General features: G+C 27.3%; 1 protein-coding gene across 1 annotated transcript; it reads left to right on the top strand.

Moving 5' to 3' along the window:
* The first annotated feature begins 5 nt into the window (after window positions 1-5).
* Window positions 6-21896, top strand: LOC100214123 (heterogeneous nuclear ribonucleoprotein Q). The gene is made up of 4 exons (XM_065793540.1): window positions 6-261; window positions 6838-7214; window positions 15896-16432; window positions 20669-21896. Exons 1-4 carry the CDS (start codon window positions 159-161, stop codon window positions 21521-21523), a joined length of 1872 nt encoding a protein of 623 aa, XP_065649612.1. The 5' UTR covers window positions 6-158; the 3' UTR covers window positions 21524-21896.
* The last annotated feature ends 3354 nt before the right edge of the window (window positions 21897-25250 follow it).

The raw sequence follows: 25250 nt of genomic DNA on the forward strand, positions 1-25250 counted from the left end.
TTTTTGCCACACCTAACATATTATAAAGTATTGGTTTCTAAAGCTGACTTTATATTTTCCGTGTGACCTCGATTTCTTTCTTAAATCTTAGAATAGCGAAATGGCCATTTCTTTTTAACTCGAGGTTTCAAAGTTGATTATCAAAAAAACTCTTAATCATGTCTGAGGAAGCGCATAAGTTTTCCGAAATGTATGATAATTTGCTCGGGCAGGGGATCTGTCAACTTATTGCAAAGAAGCTTGATGAGATTCACCAATCAGGTACTTTTTATTCTTATAGATGTAAAAAAACAGTAAAATATATTAAAATAGTGAGAAGCAAATGATGTTTGAAGTGTTTAATTAGTTTTCCTATAAACGAAAATTTATTGCTGTTAACTACAGAAAATCTTTACCTATTATTAGTGTTTGCAAGTTAAAAGTCAAAAATTATCTAAATAAATTTATTTGAATTAATAAAGTTTACTTGGTGGGTTGTGCTTTTACGGTTATTATTGATAATCTTTGGTTTTTCTGACTAAATTTGCACAATCAAGTAGTTCTTTTAGTTAGATCGATTTAAGAGCTTTGAGTTCCAGTTTTAAAGAACTGTATATATTTATACCCTTGCCATAAAAAATTTCTAAGCTTTGATCTTATATTTATCTATAATTTAATAAAAAATCAGAAGTAAATTCTGATTTTTTATTTTTAGGTATGTGACATAAAGTTTTTAAAATAATAAAATATTAGATTGTCATATATCAATGGAAAGACCTTAAAAACAGTATTTTCAAGGGGGAAAAATTATCAAAATCGAACAATTATACAAAAAATTTTGATGTTTTAAATACCAAATTTTTGATATATGGATTTGTTAAAGAAACCGTGACCAAATTATGAGTTTTCCTTAACTTTGTCATAACTTTGCCAATTCTTATCAAAATTCATACAACTTGGTATCAAAGGAAATGCCTAAGTATGTATAAAAGGATAAAAGAATAAATGTATATAAAAAGGGCTTTGGGGCATTAGAGGGGCATCTACAATATCCTCTAATATGTTCAAAATCTTGATTTCTTTTAAGAAAACATTAATTTTTTATTGAAATTTTAAACTTTTTTTTTTGGATTTTAAAAATATATTCTACCAGGTAATCATTAAATATGATTGAGATACCTTGGGTTGGGTGGACAGAAGTTTATTTGACATCAGGTGGCAATATTTGCCCCTCCACTTAATATCATTGTTAAATCAATTTTTACAACTAAATGTATACCATTTATCATCAAAAAAGAAACTTTTAAGGATAACAAATCCAATTTAAGAACATAAAGAGGGTGCAAGAGAGAAATTTTTCAAACCCACTACACCTTGGGTAGACAGGGTGGCTCTAAAAGCTCAAATATAACTTTTTCTATTGAAAAGCAATATTTTTGATAAAGCACAAATTTTATACAAAAAACTAACTATAAAAATATAAAAACCTAATACACAAAAAGACTAAATACAAATATAAACTTATAAAAACACTATACATACATCTACCAATAGTTGATGTATATACACTTATAAATTTATCTACATACACATATTAATAAGTGTATGCATAGGTTAACAGATAGGTGATTAACAAATATGTTTGTTTTTTTGCCTTTACTTTTACCACCTTTCCTGCCATCCTTTCTGCCACTAGAAGGCTGAAATTTAAATTTAGGTAAGTCTTTGCCTCCATATACAATAGACTCATCTTGATTTAGGCACAGGGGGTTTTTGCCCCAAACCATAAAATCATATCTTGACAAGCCTATTTTTTATAAAAAGGACATCTAAATAAAATCAAAAAACAAAAATGAACAAAAACTTCCTATGGAGGCCTTCTCATAAAATTGTTGGCACTAAATGGCAGTGGTAAAGATGGCGTCAATAAAAAGGTAAATCTAAAAAATTATAGTAACTTTAGTAAAATTACAAAAATCTTATACTAACCTGTCTAAACAATTTTTTAAAAATAAAATAAGTAACTAATAAAGTAGCACATCTAATTTAAATTAAAAAAAAAAGAATTTAGCTTCATTAATAAATCATTCTAATCAACTCAATAAAATAATAAAAAGTGTTTCTTTTTTTTCCCTTTAATTTAGATCAAGCGAGCACTATTAATGTAAACACTTTCTGGTAGTGTAAAATTTTATAGTATTGATTGAACATGGTGAAATTCAGCACCTTTTAATTGTTAATTATGTGAAAACTACTTAACAGATCTTTGTAATTTTTTCACACAATGAAGCTGATTGAATTATTTATTTCAATAATTTTTCACATTTTTTCTCGAGTGGTAAGATAAAAACTGAATATCTTTACAAGTACTTGACATCATCTGCTGGATCTTGCTTTAAGTTACTTTTTTGAGGCGGCTATCCATTTTTTCTTAAATTCTTTTTTATTTGTAGCTACTTTCTTGCTTTTCAATAACATGCCTTCTATAATTGACCAATAACTTTCAATAACTTGCTGCTCAGGACAGTTTGGAGGATTTTTTTCCTTAAGAACAAATTTAATGTCATTTGTTCATACCATTCTAGAGATTCAGATTGCTCGCCAAATAAGGAAATTGAGAACAAATTTTTTGGTTTGAATATAATTAAATTTTTTATTTTCTCAGTTTAAAGCTTTTTTGAACAACGAATTGCTTTAATTTCTTCATCAATAGAATGCTTTGGAGTTTTCTTTTTATGATATGCTTTATATTCTTGAAATCTAAGTACTTTTCCTATCAAAGCTTGGCCGCATTTAATGAATATCAGTAAAAATGGTGAATGTATTGCCCTATATACAATATTAGCATTGGAATATAACCTGTTAAGAAATTTCATAAAAACATGCTTTAATTTATCATTTGAATATGTTTTTTCATTTTTTGAAATTTTCAAAATTGTAATTTAATTCTCCTCTATCAGAAACATAATTTTTTAAGCAAAAAATCACTCTTATTTGGCATTATATTTGAGTTTTATTGTTATTTTTTTTTATTATTATTTTGTCTAATTTTTGTCCTTAAAAACTTAAATAATTCAACGCCTTTGTGCCATAAACTGCAGATGCCAAAGATTCAATAGTTTTTGAAGTTAGAGCATTCATATGGTCAGAAGATGAGACTACTGAAGAATATGCAAAAGTGTACCTAAACTACTTTGAACAGTTTGTAATGTGCTGTTAATGATGAGAAATGAACATTAATAAATGGCTCATTTCAAAATTTTATAAAATATTTGGAGTCTGCGAACCTTAAAAAGTTTTTTTGCCTAAGTTTGTGATCTTTTTAAAAGATGCATTACCTGAATTATGTAAAAATATACCAATTATGAGACTATTGTTCTTCAACATGTTAAGTATTTTTTAAATAACTCACCATTGTTTGTGAATATAAAAAGTATATACCCATTCCTACCACTTGTAATGCTGTTCGCTGTTCAATCAATATTTATTTGTGAAGGTAGTGCAAAAGTAGAAGTTACATAATTTTTAGCTTTACCATTAAAAAAACTTTTTTTTTTGGGGTCACATAACACTACAAAAAAACAATAACCTGGAACTAATCAAAAAAAAAAAACTTATCCTGAAAATTTATTCATTGATTTTAGTCTATCGTTGACTTTTTTAAGACAAAGAATATCGTGTATTTTATATACCAAATACAGATAAACACAAATAACTAATTGTTTCAATGTGTAACAATATAATAAGTATTACTATTAGTTCAAACAATAAGTTACTTATCCATAATTCAGTCACTAAGTTATTGAAATGTACATATTAATCATTAATCTAAGCTATCAACTCAGATTAATTATTAGTTTAATTTGTTAAATAATAGACTAATATAGTTAAAATTTATCTTATTTAATTTATGTGTGATACACTTGGAAAATAAGGACATCCTAAACAATTACTCAACTTTCGCTATATTTCAAATAATATTTCTGTTTTTAATTATTAAAAGTGTGTTGACAATGAAAATTATGAAGGAAAAAAAACTGTATTTATTTACTACTAAATGACAATAATTTAATTAGTGAATAATCATTAATTTTTTCTTATGATATTAGTTATGTTCATATTTACTATATGTGATAACATAAACAAATTTTTGTGGTTTAATTAGGTTGGTTTGGCCAAAAATATATACCCATCTAGAGCAACCTAGAAGTGTATTTGAGCATCCAAATTTTTGGGTGAAATTTGGCAGGTGGCAAAAAAAAATGTTTTTAACAGTTGCAAATAGTTTTAAAAAATGAACCAACATACCTTGGCTAAAAGCTTGGGGCTTAATCAACAAAGTTTTTAACAACAGTAAAATCGATAAAAATGTTACCAACTATAAAAAAAAACTAGCCCTAATAAAAAGTTCAACTCTTCTTTTTAAATAATATCTAAGTCGATATCAAATTCTAAAAACTGAGACCACTAAACATGTTAGAATAGCACTAATGCAAAACAGTCTTAAAAAACGTGGCACAGATTTTGGCCAAGAAAAAAATGTTTCCATAAAAGCCGAAATTATGCATTTTATTTGTTTTATGCTAATTATTTTGTGTTAAAAATTTTTTTTCTTGTTTATATTCCAGTTATATTTAACTTATTGTTTAAATTTAAAATTTAGCTAATGTCAATGTGCAGACTCTCCAATGCTATTAAAACTAGTCATTAGGAGATATATTAAAAAAATATGTAGATACATGTTATAGATGTTAAGCTTTTAATCTAATCTCATCAATCTATTAATTTAATTCCTTAAATTAAATAATTTCAACTAAAATTGTAATTTCAAAATTATAAAATTTGAATTAAAAAAATGTAGTTAAGGCTGTGTCAAATATAATAAATAAATCAATTGTTCCACTTAATAAATAATAAATTAGTAAAAACACTCATCTAATTTTTTTCTTCAACAACTTGTTTCACCATGAGCAGGTTCATCGGGAAACTACTTCAAGTTGCCTTTCTGGCATTTACATTTTGATTTGATGATTTACGTTTTGATGAACAAATAATATGGGTGTCATAAAACTTCACTTTAAAATTGAATCATATGATTACCACATAATTTGAATCATACAATCACATATAAATGGGCTCTTTAGTCAGTTTTTAAAGCTGATTTTAATACAACAAAGTTATACTTAGTATAAAATTAGTTATATAAATTACTGAGTTGATTTTTTGACTATGTTAATATTTGTGTGTGTGTGTTAAATATTTTAATAGCTGACCAGACCCAGAAAAATATGGGTCTTAGTTAGTTTATTTTACACTAACATTTTCTATAATTTTCCTTACTTATATCTTAGCTGACTGGATTTTTAAAATACCGGTCTTCACCAAATCAACTATTTCTATACTCATCTATTCCAGATCGATCATTTCTTTACTTATTACTTATTTTCTTCAATATTTTTTAGTGAACAGTAGGAAAAGAATTCATTACAAAAAAAATGCATAAGTGCCTGCCTATTCTGCATACATAGAGCTTATAAGAGATATATAAAGTCGTTTGTTTTTCTTTTGCATGCATAACTTATATTGATAGCTCATTGGTTTAGTGCTCTGTCAATATTATTATTTTTCAAGTGTTTAAATCTGTCCTTTAATTCAAAACATACAGTTTTCTCATTCATTTATATTTATAGCAAAAAAGACTTTTAATTGTCCAAATATAGTTTCAAAGTTTTTGCTAGCTACAAGCTTCTTTTTTTATTTCTTGCCTCCACAGCCACACTTTTTATACAAGCGTATTAATTTTTTTCTTTATCAAGTCTCAGACCATAAGTCTCTTCAGACCATCTGTAGCTTATTAGGACTGAGTGTTGATAACATAAGTATCTCTATCATGACATATGCGTAACAAAAATCTGCCAATGTTTTGATTTTTCTGAAATTTTAAGTTTTTAAAAAAAAAATCTCCCTTTTGTTTGTTAGAGTATATATTATCATTATATATGTATATTATATATATTAGACCATCTGTCGGTCTCCTCTGTTTGAAATTTAATGCCAGTGCACAAAAAAGTACTGGCAGAATAGTCATTTTAAATTTTTTCTAAATTTAAAATTTTTTTGTATTTAAATTAAAATAAAAATAGTGAAAAGAATGCTTTAAATAAATACTAGATAAGTTTTTGTAATTATAATAAATAAAAAAAACTATTTTCCTAAAAGTTGAACAAATAAGTTTTTTTGCAACTTAAAACAAAATGCTTTTTTTTTGTTGTTGTTTTTATGATTTATAGTATCTTTTTACATTATTTATATATCTTACATATATTATATATATATATTATATATATATTTTCTATATATTATTTATATATATATATATATATATATATATATATATATATATATATATATATATATATATATATATATATATATATATATATATATATAATGTCCAAAGAATTTTTTTGAAACAGTGCTATTGCAGGGATTTTAACCACAGCAGTGCATGTCAAAAATACTGCAAGCCTACCACTACAACCATTAAGGTGTATTGTACAACCAATGTTTAATAATATTATTAAACAAACAAAAGACTTTATAAAACAACAAATAATACGCTTTAGTTCTTATTTAAAAATGCTGATTCTCTTTCTCTAAAGGACACTACTGCTATTAAGTTCTGAATGGTTATATAGGTTTTGTTTTGACAATGTTCAATTTTTTAATAATTTAAAAATCCTATTGTTTTTGGCTTAAAACGCTGTAAAAACAGCTAAAGATGCTCAGTGATTAATACAAATCAGTTAACGTGATTTTTAGTACAGATTATTTGATAAATTAATTATTACTTTTTAGGTGTTTTGCGAGTAGATGAACTGGATGACAGAGCTTTGGAAGCGCTAAAAGAGTTTAATGAGGATGATGCAAGTAATGTGTTAGAACAATTTTGTAAAAGCGATTTGTCTCATGTGCAAAATAAAAGTGCTTTTTTATGCGGAGTTATGAAAACCTATCGAGCTAAAATGAAAAATAAAGATTCTATTCCGACTCCTTCGGTTGGTGCTGGTGTTACTAAATCTGAAGCTGCAGAAATTAAACAGGGTCCACATGAAGAAAAAGTAAAACAACTGCTAGACAGAACTGGTTATACACTAGATATTACTACTGGGCAAAGAAAGTATGGTGGACCCCCTCCACATTGGGAAGGTCCTGTTCCAGGTACTGGTGAAAAGGTAAATTTTAATTTATTTCCCTCGAATGTTTTATTTTTAAAAAGTTTTATGGATAGAATTAACTTATTTACTAAATTTAATAGTTGTTTATTTAATCAAATTTAGTGCTATGCTATTATTATGACACATGCTACTAATAGTATATGTTTAAAATTGTTTTGTTTAAGAGTTTTATTTAATCAAATTGTTAAAATCCAACTGTCGAATTAGAGGCAAAATTATTGCCTCCTGTTGGCAGAAGTAATGAAAAAAGTTTGTTTTTAAGTTAAAAACAGTTTAAATATTTTGTCAAAGTGGTTGTTTATCAAATAAATTGTTGCAATTGTTGTTTATTGAATAAATTGTTGCAGTCGTTTATCAATTTAAATTGAAAAAATTATTAAATAAATTAATAGTTTCATATACAATATGTATGTTAAAATTTAAAAATTTCATTTCCATGCCTTAAAAAAAATCATTTCAAAAAAATGTTTATAATAAATCAATTTTCGATTTATAATCAAAATTTGATATTGTGTTGTCCATTCGTCGTGCTCAAATTTTCATTTTACAACTATAACATTAAATTCTTAACTTCATTGGATATCATTATCTATTAGATATCATCATTTAATCATTAGAAAATAAATAAATACCAAGAAAAACTAACTTTTTTATTTAAGTCGAAGCTTGCCTTTTCCATTTTATTCTAGGCCTAAAAGTCAGCATAATATACACACCAATCTACAGGCTTAATAATTTATTCAAGCGCGTATTATTTCTAATAGTTTTAGTACGTGACGTCATTGGCTTTTAATTGTTTACGTAATCGATCTTTTAAGCAAACACAAGAAAACAATGACATCATGTACTAAAACTCTTAGGAATAAAACACGTTTAAACAAATTATCAAGTATGTAGATTAGTGGGTATATTATGCTGACTTTTAGGCCTACAATAAAACAACGAAGGCGAGCTTCAACTTAAAAAAGTTAGTTTTTCTTGGTATTCATTTATTCTTTTGTTTTAATCAAAAAATTCAGCCCAAGCATTTTTTTTTTTTTTTTTTATCATTCTTTATTGTGAACACAAAAATAGCTCAAAGGTTTGGGATCCCTTTAAGCAAACAATAATTTGAAAGTTTTTACTGTTGATATTTTGCAATATGACAAATTGACTGTTTCATTAAATCAGTGTTCATGGTTTAAATTGTCTTGCCACACTTCGACACACAGTCCAATAAAAAGATACACTATCCAAGTCATAAGACTTATATAGCCGCAGTTGAAGTGTATTGTACATGCATTGACATTAATATGGTTATATATCCAAATAATGCCTGCAGGGATTTTTCCAGGGCTCAAAATAGCCACCGGACATTGGACATTGTCCTGCAAAAAACATCTAGTCATTTTGTCTGACACATTTTATGTGCACTTATTTTATAAGAACCATATTTGTTCCAAAATTATTAATAAATTCAGTTTAGTATTTAAACTTCATTTTTTTTTTAGTTTTTATTTTTTATATTTAACAGAAAATGAAGTTGAATAAACAGTGCATTCACAAAATACATCTTTTTTTTTTTTTCACTCTTTTCTTTCACTCAAGATGCTAAACTGTTAATTTTTTTTTGTTTTTTTGAATTAGGCAGTCTGGTTTTTATTATTTATATTAAAGCATTACAATTGTTTATTATAATTTAAAGTATATTTTAGTATTAATTTGTTTTATTGTCCAATGATTTTTATAAATTGTAGAAAAATATTTTAGCTTTTAAAACCCCTCTTAAATTTATTTTATAAAAATTTTAACATTAAAGTTATTTTAATGCTTATAAAAACCAGTACTTTTTATAACACTGTTAAATTTAAGTTATCTTAATGTAATGTTTGTTTTAGTACTAAAAGTGTTAATAAAGTTAATCATAGAAAAGGTTTGAAAATGTTTATCATAAAAAATACATATTAATATAAATGAAATTACATAAGAAGTAATCAGAGGTGTGGTGGCCCCAGAGGCTAAGCGGGATTCCCGTCAGGGCTTTTCACTATTTCATCTAAATATGGGCCTTTTAGCAAATTTTAATTTTTTCTACATTTTAAAAAAATTCCAAAATCTTATAAAATATTTATGTTAGCACAAATTAAATTTTATTAATCACTTGATTTAAAGTCTTCAACTTTGAGCACAATTATATTAGTATTTTGCATAATAATAATAATATTGCTCTGAAAACAAAGTAGATGTTTTGAGGCGTATTATGATCTTTTTTTTATGAAAAACGCAATACAGTTGCTATATGGTAATGGTATTGCGTTTTAATTCATTTAAGAAAAATGATTTAGTGTTCAATTTTAAATTAAGTTTTATATAAATAAGGATCAAACTCTTGTTTTGCATTTTTGTAACATTTCAAAACAGATATAAACTTCTTTAATAATAAATAAAGTTTTTTATTTTTATACAGTTTATATTATTGTATGTAAACAAAGAAATCACTCCGTAATAACCTGTCCTCAGACAGATTAAAGAAAGGATAATGAACTGCTAAATGAAACTACATTATAAAAATTTTTATGTTCAAACTAAGTCAATAACGACACCATTTTTAGAGCGGCATTTTAGCTGTTGTGAGTTTATACGAAAATGTTAAAAAAAAGTTAAAAAACTGAATTAAACAAAAGCATACACTAAAAAGAATTTTCTTATTTTTCAAAATTTTCAATATTTATTTTAGAAAAAAAATTATATAAAATTTAAATTAATTTATATTATTATATACTAAAATATATATCATTATATAGTAATACAGGCCTTGTTACAAGATTTCGCAGCGTAGCGAAAACGCGTAACGCATTTCAAAGTAACTCAGCAAATATATTTTGCATTGTTAGAAGTTATATTGCGTCATTTCAAGTACCGCATTGTAATTAAAGTTATTTTATTAACGCGTTAAAAATCAAACAATTTTTTTTTTCTCATTATAACAAAAGTTACAAATGAAATCTAAGTTCTTATTTAAAAAATCATTCTTTTTTTTTTTTTCAAATATGAACTAAATTTTATTTTGAAAAAAAAATATTTTTTTCATGAAACGTAATATAATGTTTGTTTATTTTCTTATAATTTTACAGATGGTTTTTGGTTATTTTATTAACTGTTAATAAATTTTTTCTTATTTTAATTTGTAAACTCTTTTTTAAAATGTTTTTAAACAATAAAGAGTTGTTTTTTTGTTGTTGATATTTTTCAGTTACCGATAACATATTCATGATCATAATTTATTTTCATAAATTAAACGAACGTCATTAAAACTTTACGTTATTGAATTAACAATAAACAAAATATCTTATTAGTAAAATATTTTGCATCAAAATAAATCGCGCATTTTTTAAACTATTATGACTAAAAATAATTTTATATTTAAAAGGAAATATATATTTAATTCCTTAATACAACTCGAAACATCTTCTTTTTTTTTAACTAATTTTTAACAACAACAACAAAAATTATTAAACAAATCTTTAACAAAAAATCTATTAGTTTACAATTGCGGTTAAATGCTTTTACTTACGACTTTATTTCTTTTAAATAAACGTTAACAACATCAAAAGATATTTAAATATTCTAAAAGATAAAAAGTTTTTACGTGGCGCAAAACTGCAAATCGCCTTTTCGCAGGCAAAATGCAAGCTGCGTAACGCTTCTTAACAAGGTCTCTTAATAGAAAAATTAAAATCTTTGATTTTTAATTTTTTGTTAGGCTATGTTCTTCAAACAATAAAATACTAATCGTATTTGCTTGCGGTAAAGTTGTGTTTTAAGAAAATCAAAACAAAAACATGGTCGCTGCATCGTGTTGTTGCCATTTTTTATTTTGATGTATTACAAATAATATTATTAATTACAAATAGTAATTATCTCAACTTGTTGGTTTATATTAATGATTTGTTAGAATAAGGTCAGTTATTATATATATATATATATATATATATATATATATATATATATATATATATATATATATATATATATATATATATATATATATATATATATATATATATTCGTATAGGCCTTTACATCAAGCATATATGGTAAATTTCCCGCATATATAGGCCTTTTAATAAAAATCCCGCATGGACTTTTTAGAGCCCTTGGAAGTAATTTGTTACTTTTTGAAACACCTAATATTGTCAAAACATGCAAACTGCTATAGTCGAGTTGTAAAAACAAAATATTTTATTAAAATAAATTTTCTTGTTAGGCTTTGTCAGACATGACTGCCAAACTTTAGTATTTAAGGGACAAATTGTCTAGAACAAAAAAGTTCATTTTTTCAAGCCCTGTTATATATGTTAGAGGCGTACTAAAAGAAGCATTACTGAAACAATTAAAACATTTAATTACTTTTTTAAACTCAATTTTAATTTTTTTTTTTTTTAAAACCCACAGGAAGTAGCAACCAATGACTTACATTCTCTGTATTGGCATTGGTCCCTTAAACATGCATCCAAAAATATTTTTTAAGATTTAAAATCTAGATAAAAACTTTTGATAAAATTAGTGCCTAGCTAAATATAAACTCAGTTTATATACATACACTCCACTGCAGCTATTCCAATTTAGTTTAGTTAGCCCTATGGCTAGATCAATTAAATATAGCTGTAGTCGCAGTGAACGACTATATTATCAATGAAATAAAAATAATAATTTATGATAATATTATTAAATAAGAATTAATAATACAATTTTTAATAATCAACAATAGTTAATACTCATAAAACATACTTTAGGTTGAGGCAAAAATTATTACATAATTATTGATTCCATTTGTGTGTTGTGCAAGAAAACACCAAAAATATTCGTGCTATAATCAGAAAATTGAGTTGAATTTTAGTGTAATCTAAAATTCAACTCTTTCTGTGGTAAGGCCTCAAATAATGAAATATTTTATTCTGCTCTAGTTTAATGAACTTCTCTTAATTTCAATGTGTGTTTTAATGTTTATTTAATTGCAATCAAAAAGAATTTAAAAAAAGAATCTTGTCAAAAAGTCTGTTTACTCTGAAGTTGACACTTTAAATCAAATCTGGTAAAACAGATAGTGTAAACAAAAAAAAATTAGAAAAGTTCGTCTTTCAATATTGGCCGACACCCTGGTACAGTAGGAGACTTCTGAGCTCTCAGCAATTTTGTAAATTATTGTACAGCAAATGTAAACATTCTCAAAATTACATGAGAGAAGAACAAAGAATGCAAAAATATTTTGATTGTAAAAAGACCAGCATTCAAGTCAATATTGACAACATACTTTAACCATATCAAACAGTGCTCAGTAAAGTAGTTGGTCAAAATGGTTTATTTGTTATAATCATTTTATTTAGAATAAAAAATTAGATAATATTCTTAAGATATAATTTACTCAAAAGCAGGAGTACTTGTAAATAAATTATTTTATTTTTTATGCCAAAAGAATATTTTTATTAAAAACATAAATTTAATGTGAAGGCTTTATCTAATTTATAGGCAACATCATTGTCAATTTTCTTGTGGTTATCTTTTTCGAAAGAGGTCCTCCATAAAGTATGTACACTCATATGGGAAGGGGTCTTTAAATAGCATGCAAAAGCTATAAAGAGGGCAAGAGTATATATAAAAGTACATACCCACTAATTAAAAAGTTTTTTAATTTATCACAGTTAACAAGTACTTATCAATAACTAAATATTTTTAGATAAATAACTTTTTTTTTATTAAATAAAAACCGTATCATCTCATCGTAATTATTTGCCAGCTAACCAATAGAAAATATAACTTTCTGACTAAAGATTCTAGCTAGCTAACATTAAAAGATGCATGACAGGCCTTGTTTTAAATAAAAATGTTTTTGTGGTTTTGAGGCATAAAATTATCTTTATTTTTTTATTATTATTTAAGGACATAAACTTTTTTTAAACTACCGCAATAAAATAAATTACCACAAAATATGTTTATTTTACTTTTTTTTTTTTTTTTTTAAACAAATTAATTTCTTTCATTTCGTGGCATAAATTAATTATGATACATTAATTTTTTTTTTCCACTGTTTCTTAAAATTGCGGCTAACAAATGCGGCTAACAGTCTTAAAGCAATAAGAAATCTTTTTTAATTGTTCCACCTTCCATTTTGTCAAATTTACAGTTGCTTATCTTGTTAACATCAGAGAGGCTGTTACTGAAATATTTTCTTTGTAGTGCTCTAAAATATCCTAAATCTAGGATATTCATATCTGGACTGTTTGATGGCTGACAAATAAAACAAATATTTAAAAGTCATCCTGAGACAGGTTCATCAATCTCCAAGTAGTATCGTCCTGATTCTTCTGTCAATATAGAACCATTTTTCATCTACATGAATTGAGTTAAACATATTTACAAACTGAATTGTACCATTGTGATTAATTCGAATGCGAATAATTGTAAGTGAGAAAGAATAAATTTAATACCATGCTTCTTATTTTGATCTTTTAAAAAAGGTTTCACAGTTGACGTGCACACTCAAAATATTCAAAGATTCTGCCAATGATCGAATCATTTTACGCTTGTTCTAAGGGATTTAACTGATTCTTCTTTTCAGTTAATGGCTTTTTTATTTATTTTTTCTTTGTTCACATCTTCCTTTTTTTTTGGAGCACATGTCTGATGCCATACTTTCTTGTCCACGATGTCAAAGGTTACTGATTGGTTTGGTGCAAAGGCTAAATTTTTTAGCTGTATTTTTAATGAAGCGTTTTTTTAGTTTTCCATTAATGCTTTGTGATAACAACTCATTGTAAATCACTCTATATTGCTCATTTGTAAGTTAACGCGTATCTCTTATTCCTTTTATAAAAACTTAGTTGCAAATTTTTAAAGTAACAAATTATGTTCTGAGGCGATTCTACAGGATGATTCTGATGATTCTGAGGATGATTCTACAAATAAAATGAGGGGGTTGAATCCTCGAAAAGTGGAAATGTATTGTTTTATGTGTGTTACATATCTTATGTCTAGATCAAAAATTAAAGTGCCTGATAAACAAAACAAGCATAGATATCTCTGTTGCCCCTTTCTTGTTAAAAATTTAAAGACTTATTGAAGCTAAACAATTTCTAAGTGAACAAAATTAGAAATTTGATCTTATTGCTAACTATATTGAAAAGTTGAAATTATAGTGTTACCATCAATATTTAACTTTAAAAAAGTTACAAGTTAGTGAAGTTTATGAGTTAGGATTAACAACCAAATTGAGTGCCTTGTCTTCAAATGAACACTGAAATTTTTTTTTGTGTATTTAGCAACTAAACTGCATTTATATGTTGTGTTGGGACTAAAATATCATTAAAAAATTATATAATTTCATTTGCTTATTTCAAATAAAATAACAAAATTACATTGTTATTGGACAGACTATCGTCTGTCTTCACGGTTATTTCGCAAAATAAAAGTTTTTAAACTGTTGCTAAAACTACTTCCTTTGTGTAATTCATGATTGATACATTATTTCTTTTCAATATTAGCCGTAAAAAATCTTAAACTGTTGGTATTGCATTTTACAGGCATTACATATTAGACCACAGGCCATCTTATTGTTCTTTTAGTTTCATTAGTTCATATTAATTATTAAATTTCTTCAACTTGTAAATGCACATTTTTGAAGATATATCTCTTCAATTTGCAATTTTCATTCTTAACATGCATGTTTTGGTTCCTCTATGTCATATTCTTACTGTTTTAATGTTTGTTAATTTTTCAGAAAATAATCACTAAAAAAGAATCATAAAATCTAAAAAAAACTCAACAATTATATTCTACAAATTACACAACAATATACAAAATCAATAACTCATTCTTAGTTTTCTAGTAACTACCAACTTAATTGTGGTTGCTTCCAGCCTTGTTGGGAGTGAACCAAAATATAAAATATATATGTATAACATAGCAACACAGTTTGTGATAAACAAGAAAGTATCTTTTTAGTTTCAGAAACTATTCAGAATTTTAACAAGTAACACTTCATTAAATTTTATTTAGTGAAATTAAAAACACAAGCAATTGTGTAAAAATGCGTGTAGACACAGTTTTACTTATTAATGGTTGGTTGTGGTCTATCATGATATACAACCTTGTGTTTTCCTGGTAAACAATTTATGAAAGTGATTATCATGTATCATAATTACAATATGGTATTTTTTTTGTAATATGTATTGACATTAAAGTTTGCATGTAAAAATATTTTTGTGATAAAGATAACAGTATTATTTACTGCAGTTGTTGCAAATAGAAGCAGTTTAAACACAATAATGCAATGTAAGTTAAAACTATTGAAAAATCCATTATTTTATTATTTTGTATACTAAATTTGTGTTAAAAACAACCTTAAAAACCCAACAAATTTAAATGGGTCTTGATATTTTAAGAAGTTCATCTTTAACCACAACCTTGGCAAGTCTTAAATAAATTTTTGATTTGCTAAGTCATAAAACTATTTATGTATCAAAGCAGTAAGATAATTAAATTTATTATAAGCTCATTACAAACAATAAATATTTTAAACAAGGTCTTTGAAATTTAAATAATTTTATTTGTTTTGAATGTTTAAATATAAAAATAGCTATAACTGATGTTTTTATATACATATATATTTTGTATTGATTTGTTAAACATTTTGTTTTAAGAAATTCTGTTCACAAATTTTCATTGGCAAGCTTCCACGTGATATGTATGAAGATGAGCTTGTTCCTATGTTTGAACCGCATGGTACTATTTATGATCTTCGCATTATGGTTGATCCTTTTTCAGGACTTAATAAAGGTTTTGCATTTTGTACTTATACAACCAAGGAAGCTGCTACTTTGGCTGTAAAGGAAATGGATGGAAAACAAGTCAGGGATGGAAAAACACTTGGTGTTTGTTTATCTCAGGCTAACAATCGGTTGTTTGTTGGGTCAATTCCAAAATCAAAAACAAAGCAACAGATATTTGATGAGTTTGCTTCTAAAGTTGAAAATTTGAGTGATGTGATAGTGTATATATCATCTGAAGATAAATCAAAGAACAGAGGTTTTGCTTTTCTGGAATTTACAACACATAAAGATGCATCTTTAGCAAGACGTCGGTTTATGACTGGAAGAATTAAAGTTTTTGGTAATATTACTCCAACTGTTGATTGGGCTGATCCAGTAGAGGAACCTGATGATAATGTTATGTCCAAGGTAATGTTTTTTATTTATAATTTTTAATAGAAGTTGTTCTATTTTATATTTACAGCAACAAAATAGTTATATTTACATATATAATAATAGTAATAATAAGCATTCAAACAACTAATTTTAGGTAGTATAAAATTTTCGCAACAGTTGGTTCATATTTTAAGCTAAAAGTTTATACTGTTTATTTTTGTTTAAATCAAATGTGTTTCACCTGTCAACTACATTTTAATTGAATTTTATTCCAATTATTCTGTCATCTTGTAAAGTGTCAATATGGTAAGAAATGAGGTATTAAACAACCATAGTCATTTTCTTTACTCTTATAAGTTGAAAACTTAAATCCTAAAAGTTATCTATATAGATAATCATGTTGTCATTGTTTTTCATTTAATAGTTCGTGTTATCAGCTGAACAATCTAATATCAAATCCATAATTCTAAATATCCAACCATGTGCTTCATACATAACATCTTGTTTGTCATGGTTTAATTTTAAACATTCATGATCATTTTAAATTATGTGCATATCTAATAGGCTATTTTTTTCTGTTCAGTAAAATAAACTTCAATTGCTATTTACATATAAAAGTTTATTTGTTTATTAGCAACTATTTGTTTAACTATTATGCAATTATATTTGTACTTTTTTTTTTTTTTTTTAATTTAAAATATTAAATTTTTTTTTTTTTTTAAACAAATTAATTTCTTTCATTTCGTGGCATAAATTAATTATGATACATTAATTTTTTTTTTCCACTGTTTCTTAAAATTGCGGCTAACAAATATACAGTCTTAAAGCAATAAGAAATCTTTTTTAAGTGTACCACCTTCCATTTTGTCAAATACAAAATTTTGATTCAATAAAAATGTTTTTAATCTCAACAAAAACTTAGTTTAAGGTTTATTTAGAATTTTATTATTTATAGTTTATTATTAGAATTACTACCTAATTATTTAAAAGCTCCATATCTTTCAAAGTAACATAGGTATACGAAAAGAACAATTTGATGATAATGTTTTCAAAATATACTATTAATAACTACATAGCTTGAAATAGTTGCAAAAAGAAAATATAATTTTTTTTTTCAGTTTTTAAGAAAAAATATTGGTGTAAGGTAAATAATAAATAGTTTGACATAGTTGAAACTTATTGCTTTGTCAGGTTGTTGATCCATTTAAGAAAATGTGTAATTTCCTAATGGTCCTTTATTGTATTTCTTTAAATCTGGCTCAGCATACAAAAATATTTAATAAGTGACAGCTGAAACTTATTAGAAATTGTTTAAAAATAAATTTTATTTTTACTTTTATATTCAGTGCTTGTTTTAGCAGCCAAAGAGTAAATATAAAATTGATAAATGATCATTTTCTTTTACTCAATTAGATTACTTATTTACCAGGTGATAAGGAAATATTGTAACAGCAGAGCTTATCGAGGCAAGTTTCCAATGTACCAAGGTGTACACAGTACTCATGCTGAGTAGGCTGCGCCAGGATTTGAACCTGCGATCCTGCTGCTACAGCTGATAATAAATCCGAGCTTTAACAGCGCTCAACTAACTGAGCTATCCTGGCTTTAACAGTTTAAGCTTTTTTTGTTTTGTTTTGTTTTCGTTTAAATTCACAAGTTTGATAAAAATCTTTTATTAACAATCTTTATTTAAAAGAACAAATTTATACATATATCTTTTCTTATGTAAAATATAAAAACTAATAACAATATTTTATGTAGGCAATCATTCTCATTATTTACAAATTCACTAGTAAATAATGTTTATTGCATTAGGATAAATTTGTTATGTCGGCCATATGTTAAATTGGTTCATAAACAAAATATTTTTAAAAATATCTACAAACACTTCCATAATGTGTTCTATATAATAAAGTAACATTAGATTTAAAAAATTTTAGGGGTCTCAAACAATAAACTGTCCTAATGTTATAAGAGGAAAATGTTTCCAAAAGTATTTTGTGTGGGGTCTCAAATTAAGCAAAATAATATAAAAGTTTTTAAAATGATAATCATTTTATAACATAAAAAGTATTTAAAAATTTTGTTTAAAGTTATTTTTTGTTTTGGTTTTTTGTTTTATTTTTTGTTGAAAATTGTTATTTTTTATGTGGTGTAAAATTATTTCTGTTTTTACTGTTAAATAATTATTTATGAAACTTTTATATAATTTCATTTAATTTAAGACCCAACAAAACATAGTTTGTCATACAAATCTAGTGTTATTAAATAAAAAACATTTAGGGGTGCCAGTAAATATTTTTCAAAAATGTTGTTTTCTGAACCAACCTACCAAAAGTGATGTGCAACATAAGTTTCTGGTTCTGAGTAAAGCATTTTGATGTAGATGATGCTGTTCTGCATTTATCAAAATCAAATACAAAAAAAAATTGTTACTAATCTTACCTTTTGCAGTGCAGTGAATGTATGAGCAAGTTAATCAACCTTATCTACAATAAACTTAGTATCATTGTATTGGAGGATAGAAAATGGTGTTTAATGCATCTTCTGAATACAGAAATTTTGTATTCTTATACAGATGTGGAGAGTAGACATGATAACAATGTTATTATTGTTAGTGAGTTACATTCCTTAAATTTACCTTGTTCTATTTAGGATTGTAACTCACTAGCTGTATTTTTCAAATTTATAAATACATTATAAATTTAAATTGATCTCAAAAAAAATGTAATTAGGGAGTGATGTCTGATTTATTACCATTATTCTTACCACTATACAAGTGTTAAGGATTAGAACAAATTGTTGTCCCTACCTTGATGCCATAGGCACATAAGTTTAGATATGCACTCACCCATGTGATGGACCTATTTGTTTATGCAAACCATATTGGAAACAATGAAGCATTGCTGACAATGTATCAATAACTGCTTCTGTGTTTCTAAAAGCTGCTAGTTTATTGCCTTGAAGTATTTTAGTATGTATTTCATTGTATTAGTATATTTTACTTATTAAATCTCATAAACTTTGCAATTAATAGAAATGACTCAAGAGGCATTAACATTATTGTGAAAATGTATGCAGAAATTCCATGTTCATTACTCCACAGTTCTCTGAGAAGTACATTACATTGTTTCAAAACTGTTGTCATACCCAAGGGGATCAAAAAAACATGTATGGTACCTCTTTGCTATCTTGTAATATATTATACCATATAATATATCAAGAAATATCAGTTTATTAAAAACTTACCAGCATTTTAGGCTTGTCAATTATATGCACAAAATTTGCAGTCTTTTATTTCTTCATTTGAAATTAAATGAATAGTCTTACAGTATAAGGATTTGTTGTTGGTTGCATTTACTCTCCTGCATGTTTTCCTGTCTTATCTACCATGCTGCTTATATACTGTTGTTTTTGAAGTTCCTCTGTCTTGCCAATATACTCTTCTCCAAATAGACCATGTTTTACTATATCTGTGACTTTGTTTTCATTGTCTTCCAAAATGCTATCTTTAAATTTTCAAATTTCAGATCAAAATTCTCAAAAAAAAATTTATTTGTTATGCTTTTCTAATAAAATAAATATATAATCCATATATTTTTGAATTATGATAAAAAAACAGCATAATAAGCATAAGTCATAAATCATTACAGCATGTTTCATTGAATAACTAATTCATAACTCAACAACCTTCGGAATTAGGAAAAATGAGGTAAGCAATAATTTGCTTACCTCAATCTTTTAGAGTACAGCAAAAAAAAATTGATGAAAAGGTCAGGTCTTACCATAAAACATAAAAACAAGGTCGGCAATTCTTTGTCAACCTTAAACACTTTAAGCTTGGTAGTTAGGTCAGCATTGCCAAATGCCGAGCCTAATTTTGAGGGCTGACTCAGTATATAATATCCATTGTTATGGCTAAATTAGCTAAGGGCGATCACAATGAAAGTATATGAAATTGTGTTGGGTGATTTATCAGTCAGTGTAAAATGCTATTATAAATTTAGGTTATGAAATAAAGTTAGCTCAGGTTAGCTCAGTTCAAGGGCTTTCAACCTAAAGATTGAATTTGAGGGTAATAAGACTTACAAACTTTAAGTTGGTTGGTTTTAGTGTATAGTCTGTTGGTGTTTAAAATGTTTATACTATTAAATCTGTCAATTTCTTGTGAATTTTTTATGAATTTCGTTGTAAAACTAAAATTTAAATTGTCAGTATTTTGTAAACTTTTTTTTTCTGAAAATAGTTCATTAATAATTTTTGTTCTAGGTTAAAGTTGTTTACGTTCGTAACTTATCACCAGCCATAGAAGAGACGAAATTAAATGAACTTTTTAAACAGTATGGTGCAGTAGAGAAAGTTAAAAAACTTAAGGACTATGCTTTTATTCATTTTGTTAACCGAGATGATGCTGTTCGTGCAATTGAAGAGTTAAATGGACAAGATCTTGATGACTTAAAAATTGAAGTATCATTGGCTAAACCACAAACTGAGAAAAAAGAAGCTCGTCGTGGTCAATCTGGTTTTGGTTCTCTTAATCAGTCAGAGGGTGGTAATGTTAGAGGAGGAGGTCATGGGGGAATGAGAGGAGGTTATGGTAATTTTCCATCTGGTGGTTATAATAATGATTATGGATTTAATAATGGTGGCTATGGAAATTATGATGATTCTTCGTATGATAATTATTATGGAGGTCCACCACCTCAACCTCAACGTGGAGGTGGTGCCCTAAGAGGTGCACCTTCAAGGGGAGGTCCTCGGGGAGGAAGTTTTTCTTCCAGAGGTAGCCCTAATGTTACTAGAGGGATGCCAAGAGGAGGGTCTCGTGGAGGAGGATCTCGCGGTGGTGGGTCTCGTGGAGGAGGCAGTGTTCCTAGGGGTCGAGGCGCATCTTTTAGTAGAGGTGCCATGGCTCCAAAAAGAAAAATGGAAGGTGGATATGATCAGCAGCAATCAGCTGTCCCTAAAAGGAGATTTGGAAATGATCAAGGCTCTGGCGGCTGGAATTCTCAACCTATACCACAACAACCATTAAAAAATGAAGGAAATTATTATAGTGATGATTATGGTGGTGGCGGACAACAGGAGTGGTATCAAGATTCTTATGGAGGTCAATGGAAATAAAATTTTTTTTTGATGTTAAAGCACGCCCCAAGCATTTCTAATAACTTTTTAAAACTGCCAAAAATGTGCTAAAACAATGTGAATATGTCAAAAACAGTTCATCAACCGAAGTGTAAAAAAGTTTTTTACAAAAACATTGAAAGATCGAAAATGCATCATGATTACTACAAAACACATGATTACTACAAAAATAATTGACTTAAAAAGACAGCTAAAAAAAATTGTTTACCCTACAAAATTGTTGTGTAGAAATGTCTTTTTAAATATGTGAAAAGTCTAAAATTTATATTTTTAATTCGCATGTCGCGAAAGTATTTACAATTTTTAAATTTGTTTTATGGCTGTCTAAAATTCAATTTATTTTATCTACAAAGTTGCTTCATTTTATTTCTAATTTTGGTTTCAAATGATTATAAATTTTGTTTCTAATTTTAATACAGATAAATAATCTAAATTTCATTCACTTAGAATTCACAATTTTTAACCAATTTTATTTTTTAATTAATGGGGTGTAAAAAGTGCTTCCTAAATTCTGTCTATCCTCCAAGATGTATGTCGTAAAAGGATGCAATAATGGTAAGTGGTTTAATGAGTATTTGCTTAGTCTTTTACTAAGCAATATAATTTTTGTTCCAAGCGATATAAATCTATTGGTGTTAACGAGTTAGTGACCAAAATATTTCCAAAAATATATTAAATCAGTGTTTTTCATAACTTCATCTTTTGAGTGATTCGACACTGAATAGAATCTACGCTGAAAAGGTATTTGTTGCATACAGTGATATGAATGATAGGTATATATTGTCGTAGTTTACTTAAATGGGAGCAGCAAACGAAGGAGAAAAGGAATGTTTATATAAATATTACATTAAAACCAGTACCAAAAGAAACAGTGTGCCATCAATTTTAAACTAAATTTTACACCATATCTTTGATAACTTTTGAGAGGTAAGTAAATGTAAAGTACAATAAAAAAGATTAATAAATATGCGGTTAATAAAATTATTTTATGGCATTTTTTCATTATTATAAACATCTATCTAATTAGATTACTATTAATAATGGAACAAAATAAACGGAGTTTGATTTTGTACGAGTTTTTTGTTTGTTTTTTGAATCTATATTCAGACTTTTTTAAAAAGGTTGTAAATATATGAATGCTCTTCCGTCCGCACATTGCGATAAATTTTACCATATTAAGTGGTCATGATGGCTACGGTTTACGTTTTAATGGTTTCACAAACATTTAATGCGCTTGCGTAACGTTTTGTTCAACTCCTACTAAGGGGGACTATCAGGCAAAGTATCTTGAATATCGAAAATTATGTAAAATTGTACCTAAAGATGCTGGTATTTTTATTATCACTATAAGTTTTATTAATTTTTTTAGTAATTTCATTTATTCTAACAATTAACTAAACATTTTAATGATTTTGTTATAACTAACAAAAGACTAATATTTGTGCCTTTTTTCATCAAGAACCTGTATGCAAAGCTCTATTTACAGAAAACTTGTGTCTAAAGAGTTACTATTACAAAGAGGGGGAGGGTATCAAAACGGTTACAAATTAGGTGACGTAATTGTGGACGAACCCTAGCCAAATTCCCTAGAGAGACAATTAAACACGTTAAAATTGGATAAATATACGAAAGTTATAATCTTACTTCCGCCTAATAAGACGTAAACAGGATTTTTGGAAAATTCTCCCATCCACCCATGACGTAAGTTTCCCTTAAAATCTAAACTCTAGGCTAAAATTTCCATTTGTGTTAAAAACTTAAGACTACGCAAAAATCACCTCTAACGCTTAAATTTTTCAAAGCGTTACAAACGTGGTTATTTTGAATTTTCTCCCTTGTCGTAAGGAATGTCATAATACTAATTTTTTTTGTTAAGCCAATTGTTCTTATTAGTTATTTTTAGTTAAATTAGTGTTGTTAGATAAGTATAAAATACAAATCAGTGTTGTTGTTTTTTGTGACCTTATTACTTCAGTTTATAACATTTTAAATTATTATAAAACTTCCTCAACTACGCTTTATTCTTGCTAATAAAACAGAAAATGGTTACATAACAGGACTCCCGAGAATATGATCAAAATTAAGGAACGATCTCAAGAGATACGCCTCTTGAGTTATATTTATAACACCGCCAACTTTGAAAACAATTTTGTGTAATAAAGCAAGTCGGTTGTGTATAAGCTTACGTGTTCATGCGATTGCGTTCATATTAGGAAAAACAAAAAAAAAGTTATTCAAAGAAGTATTGAGCATCTGGTAGACAGCATTAAAAGCAATTGGCATGCTTCCGGAGCCACAGAACACTGCAAGAACTGCCACGGTAAATTTAATTAGATGCACCTCGAAACAATCGCGCGTAATTCTAACTACGATGAGAGTCTCTAAAGATTAATTATACCCAAACGAGATAAGGCACTTCCCACCGCTTTAAAATATAAATAGTGTTGTTTATTGCATTTAATAGCTGGAGACCTTTTCAAAAGAAAATCATTGCAATTTTCCAAATTGTTTTTGCGTCAGCATCTTATCTTAATGTTTTGTTAAAGGTTTTTCTATGGGATTTAATTTTGTGCCTGACTACGGTCTGAGCTAATCAAACCAAACTATTACATAAATAAATTATAAATTGGTACTTAGCTGTATTTTATTTTTTATATATTTAAGGAGTAAACAGATTCTATCTGTTGACCAACCTCTCACCCCTTCTTCATCTATTAGGTTGGCGCAGAGGTATTTGTAATACATTGTTTCCAGTTTAGGATGTTGAATGCTGGATCTTCTTGACTCAATGCAATGGTTTTGCTTGTGTCTCTTTTTTTATGACAAGGCAACTTATTCTATTATCTCCTAATGAGGGTACAGCTCTAAAACTCAGTTTTATGGTTCTGAGGCCGGCTGGTAGTCAGGTTTCCCGAACTCTGTGGTAGCTCTCAGAGAGGCTGATTCCATCAACAGCTGAAAAATATCAAAGTATTAACAGTGCCGTGTTGCGCATGGATGGTGTCCCTGTTTGTACTTTTGGTGTGCATTGCGGAGGCCACATTTGGAGTCCTTTGTTACGGCTTAGGGTTTATTAGTAGTAATGAGGCAATTGCTTGGGCTATTAAACGGTGTTCTGAGTACTATCTATGCTTTGAGTCAAGTTCTTCAATCTAATTTAAATTTGAATAAAGTACCATAAACTATAAAACACTAAAAACCATCATCACCAAGATCTCTAAACCTATCATTCACTAATATTCGTGTTCTTCGAAGTAACTTTTCTTCTGATGAGTCTTACCTCTTGCAAAGTTCACCAGACCTACTTGCTCTTTGTGAGATTAATTTGAGTTCGGCTGTCTCATCTTGTGATCTTAGTGTTGATGGTTATCTTCCTCTAATTCGTAAAGACTCCAATAGTCACATGCTTGGCCTAGGCATTTACGTTCGTAAGAATTCACCGATTTGTCGTGAAACTAGGTTTGAATCCCACTGACTATTCTTTCATGTGCTTTCGTTTAGCATCACTTCACTCTATTGCCTTTCTCTTTGTTCTATATCGCTCTCCTTCATCTCAAGACTGCACTCTTTTTGACGTTATTTCTGATCATATTGACCAAGTCTTCTCTCTTTATCCATCAGCTAATATAGTTGTTGTCGGTGACTTTAATGCTCACCACTCTGAATGGCTTGGCTCTAGTGTCAGTGACTCTGCAGGCATTAAAGC

The sequence above is a fragment of the Hydra vulgaris genome, chromosome 03, assembly GCF_038396675.1.
Source record: "Hydra vulgaris chromosome 03, alternate assembly HydraT2T_AEP".
NCBI classification, from domain to species: domain Eukaryota; kingdom Metazoa; phylum Cnidaria; class Hydrozoa; order Anthoathecata; family Hydridae; genus Hydra; species Hydra vulgaris.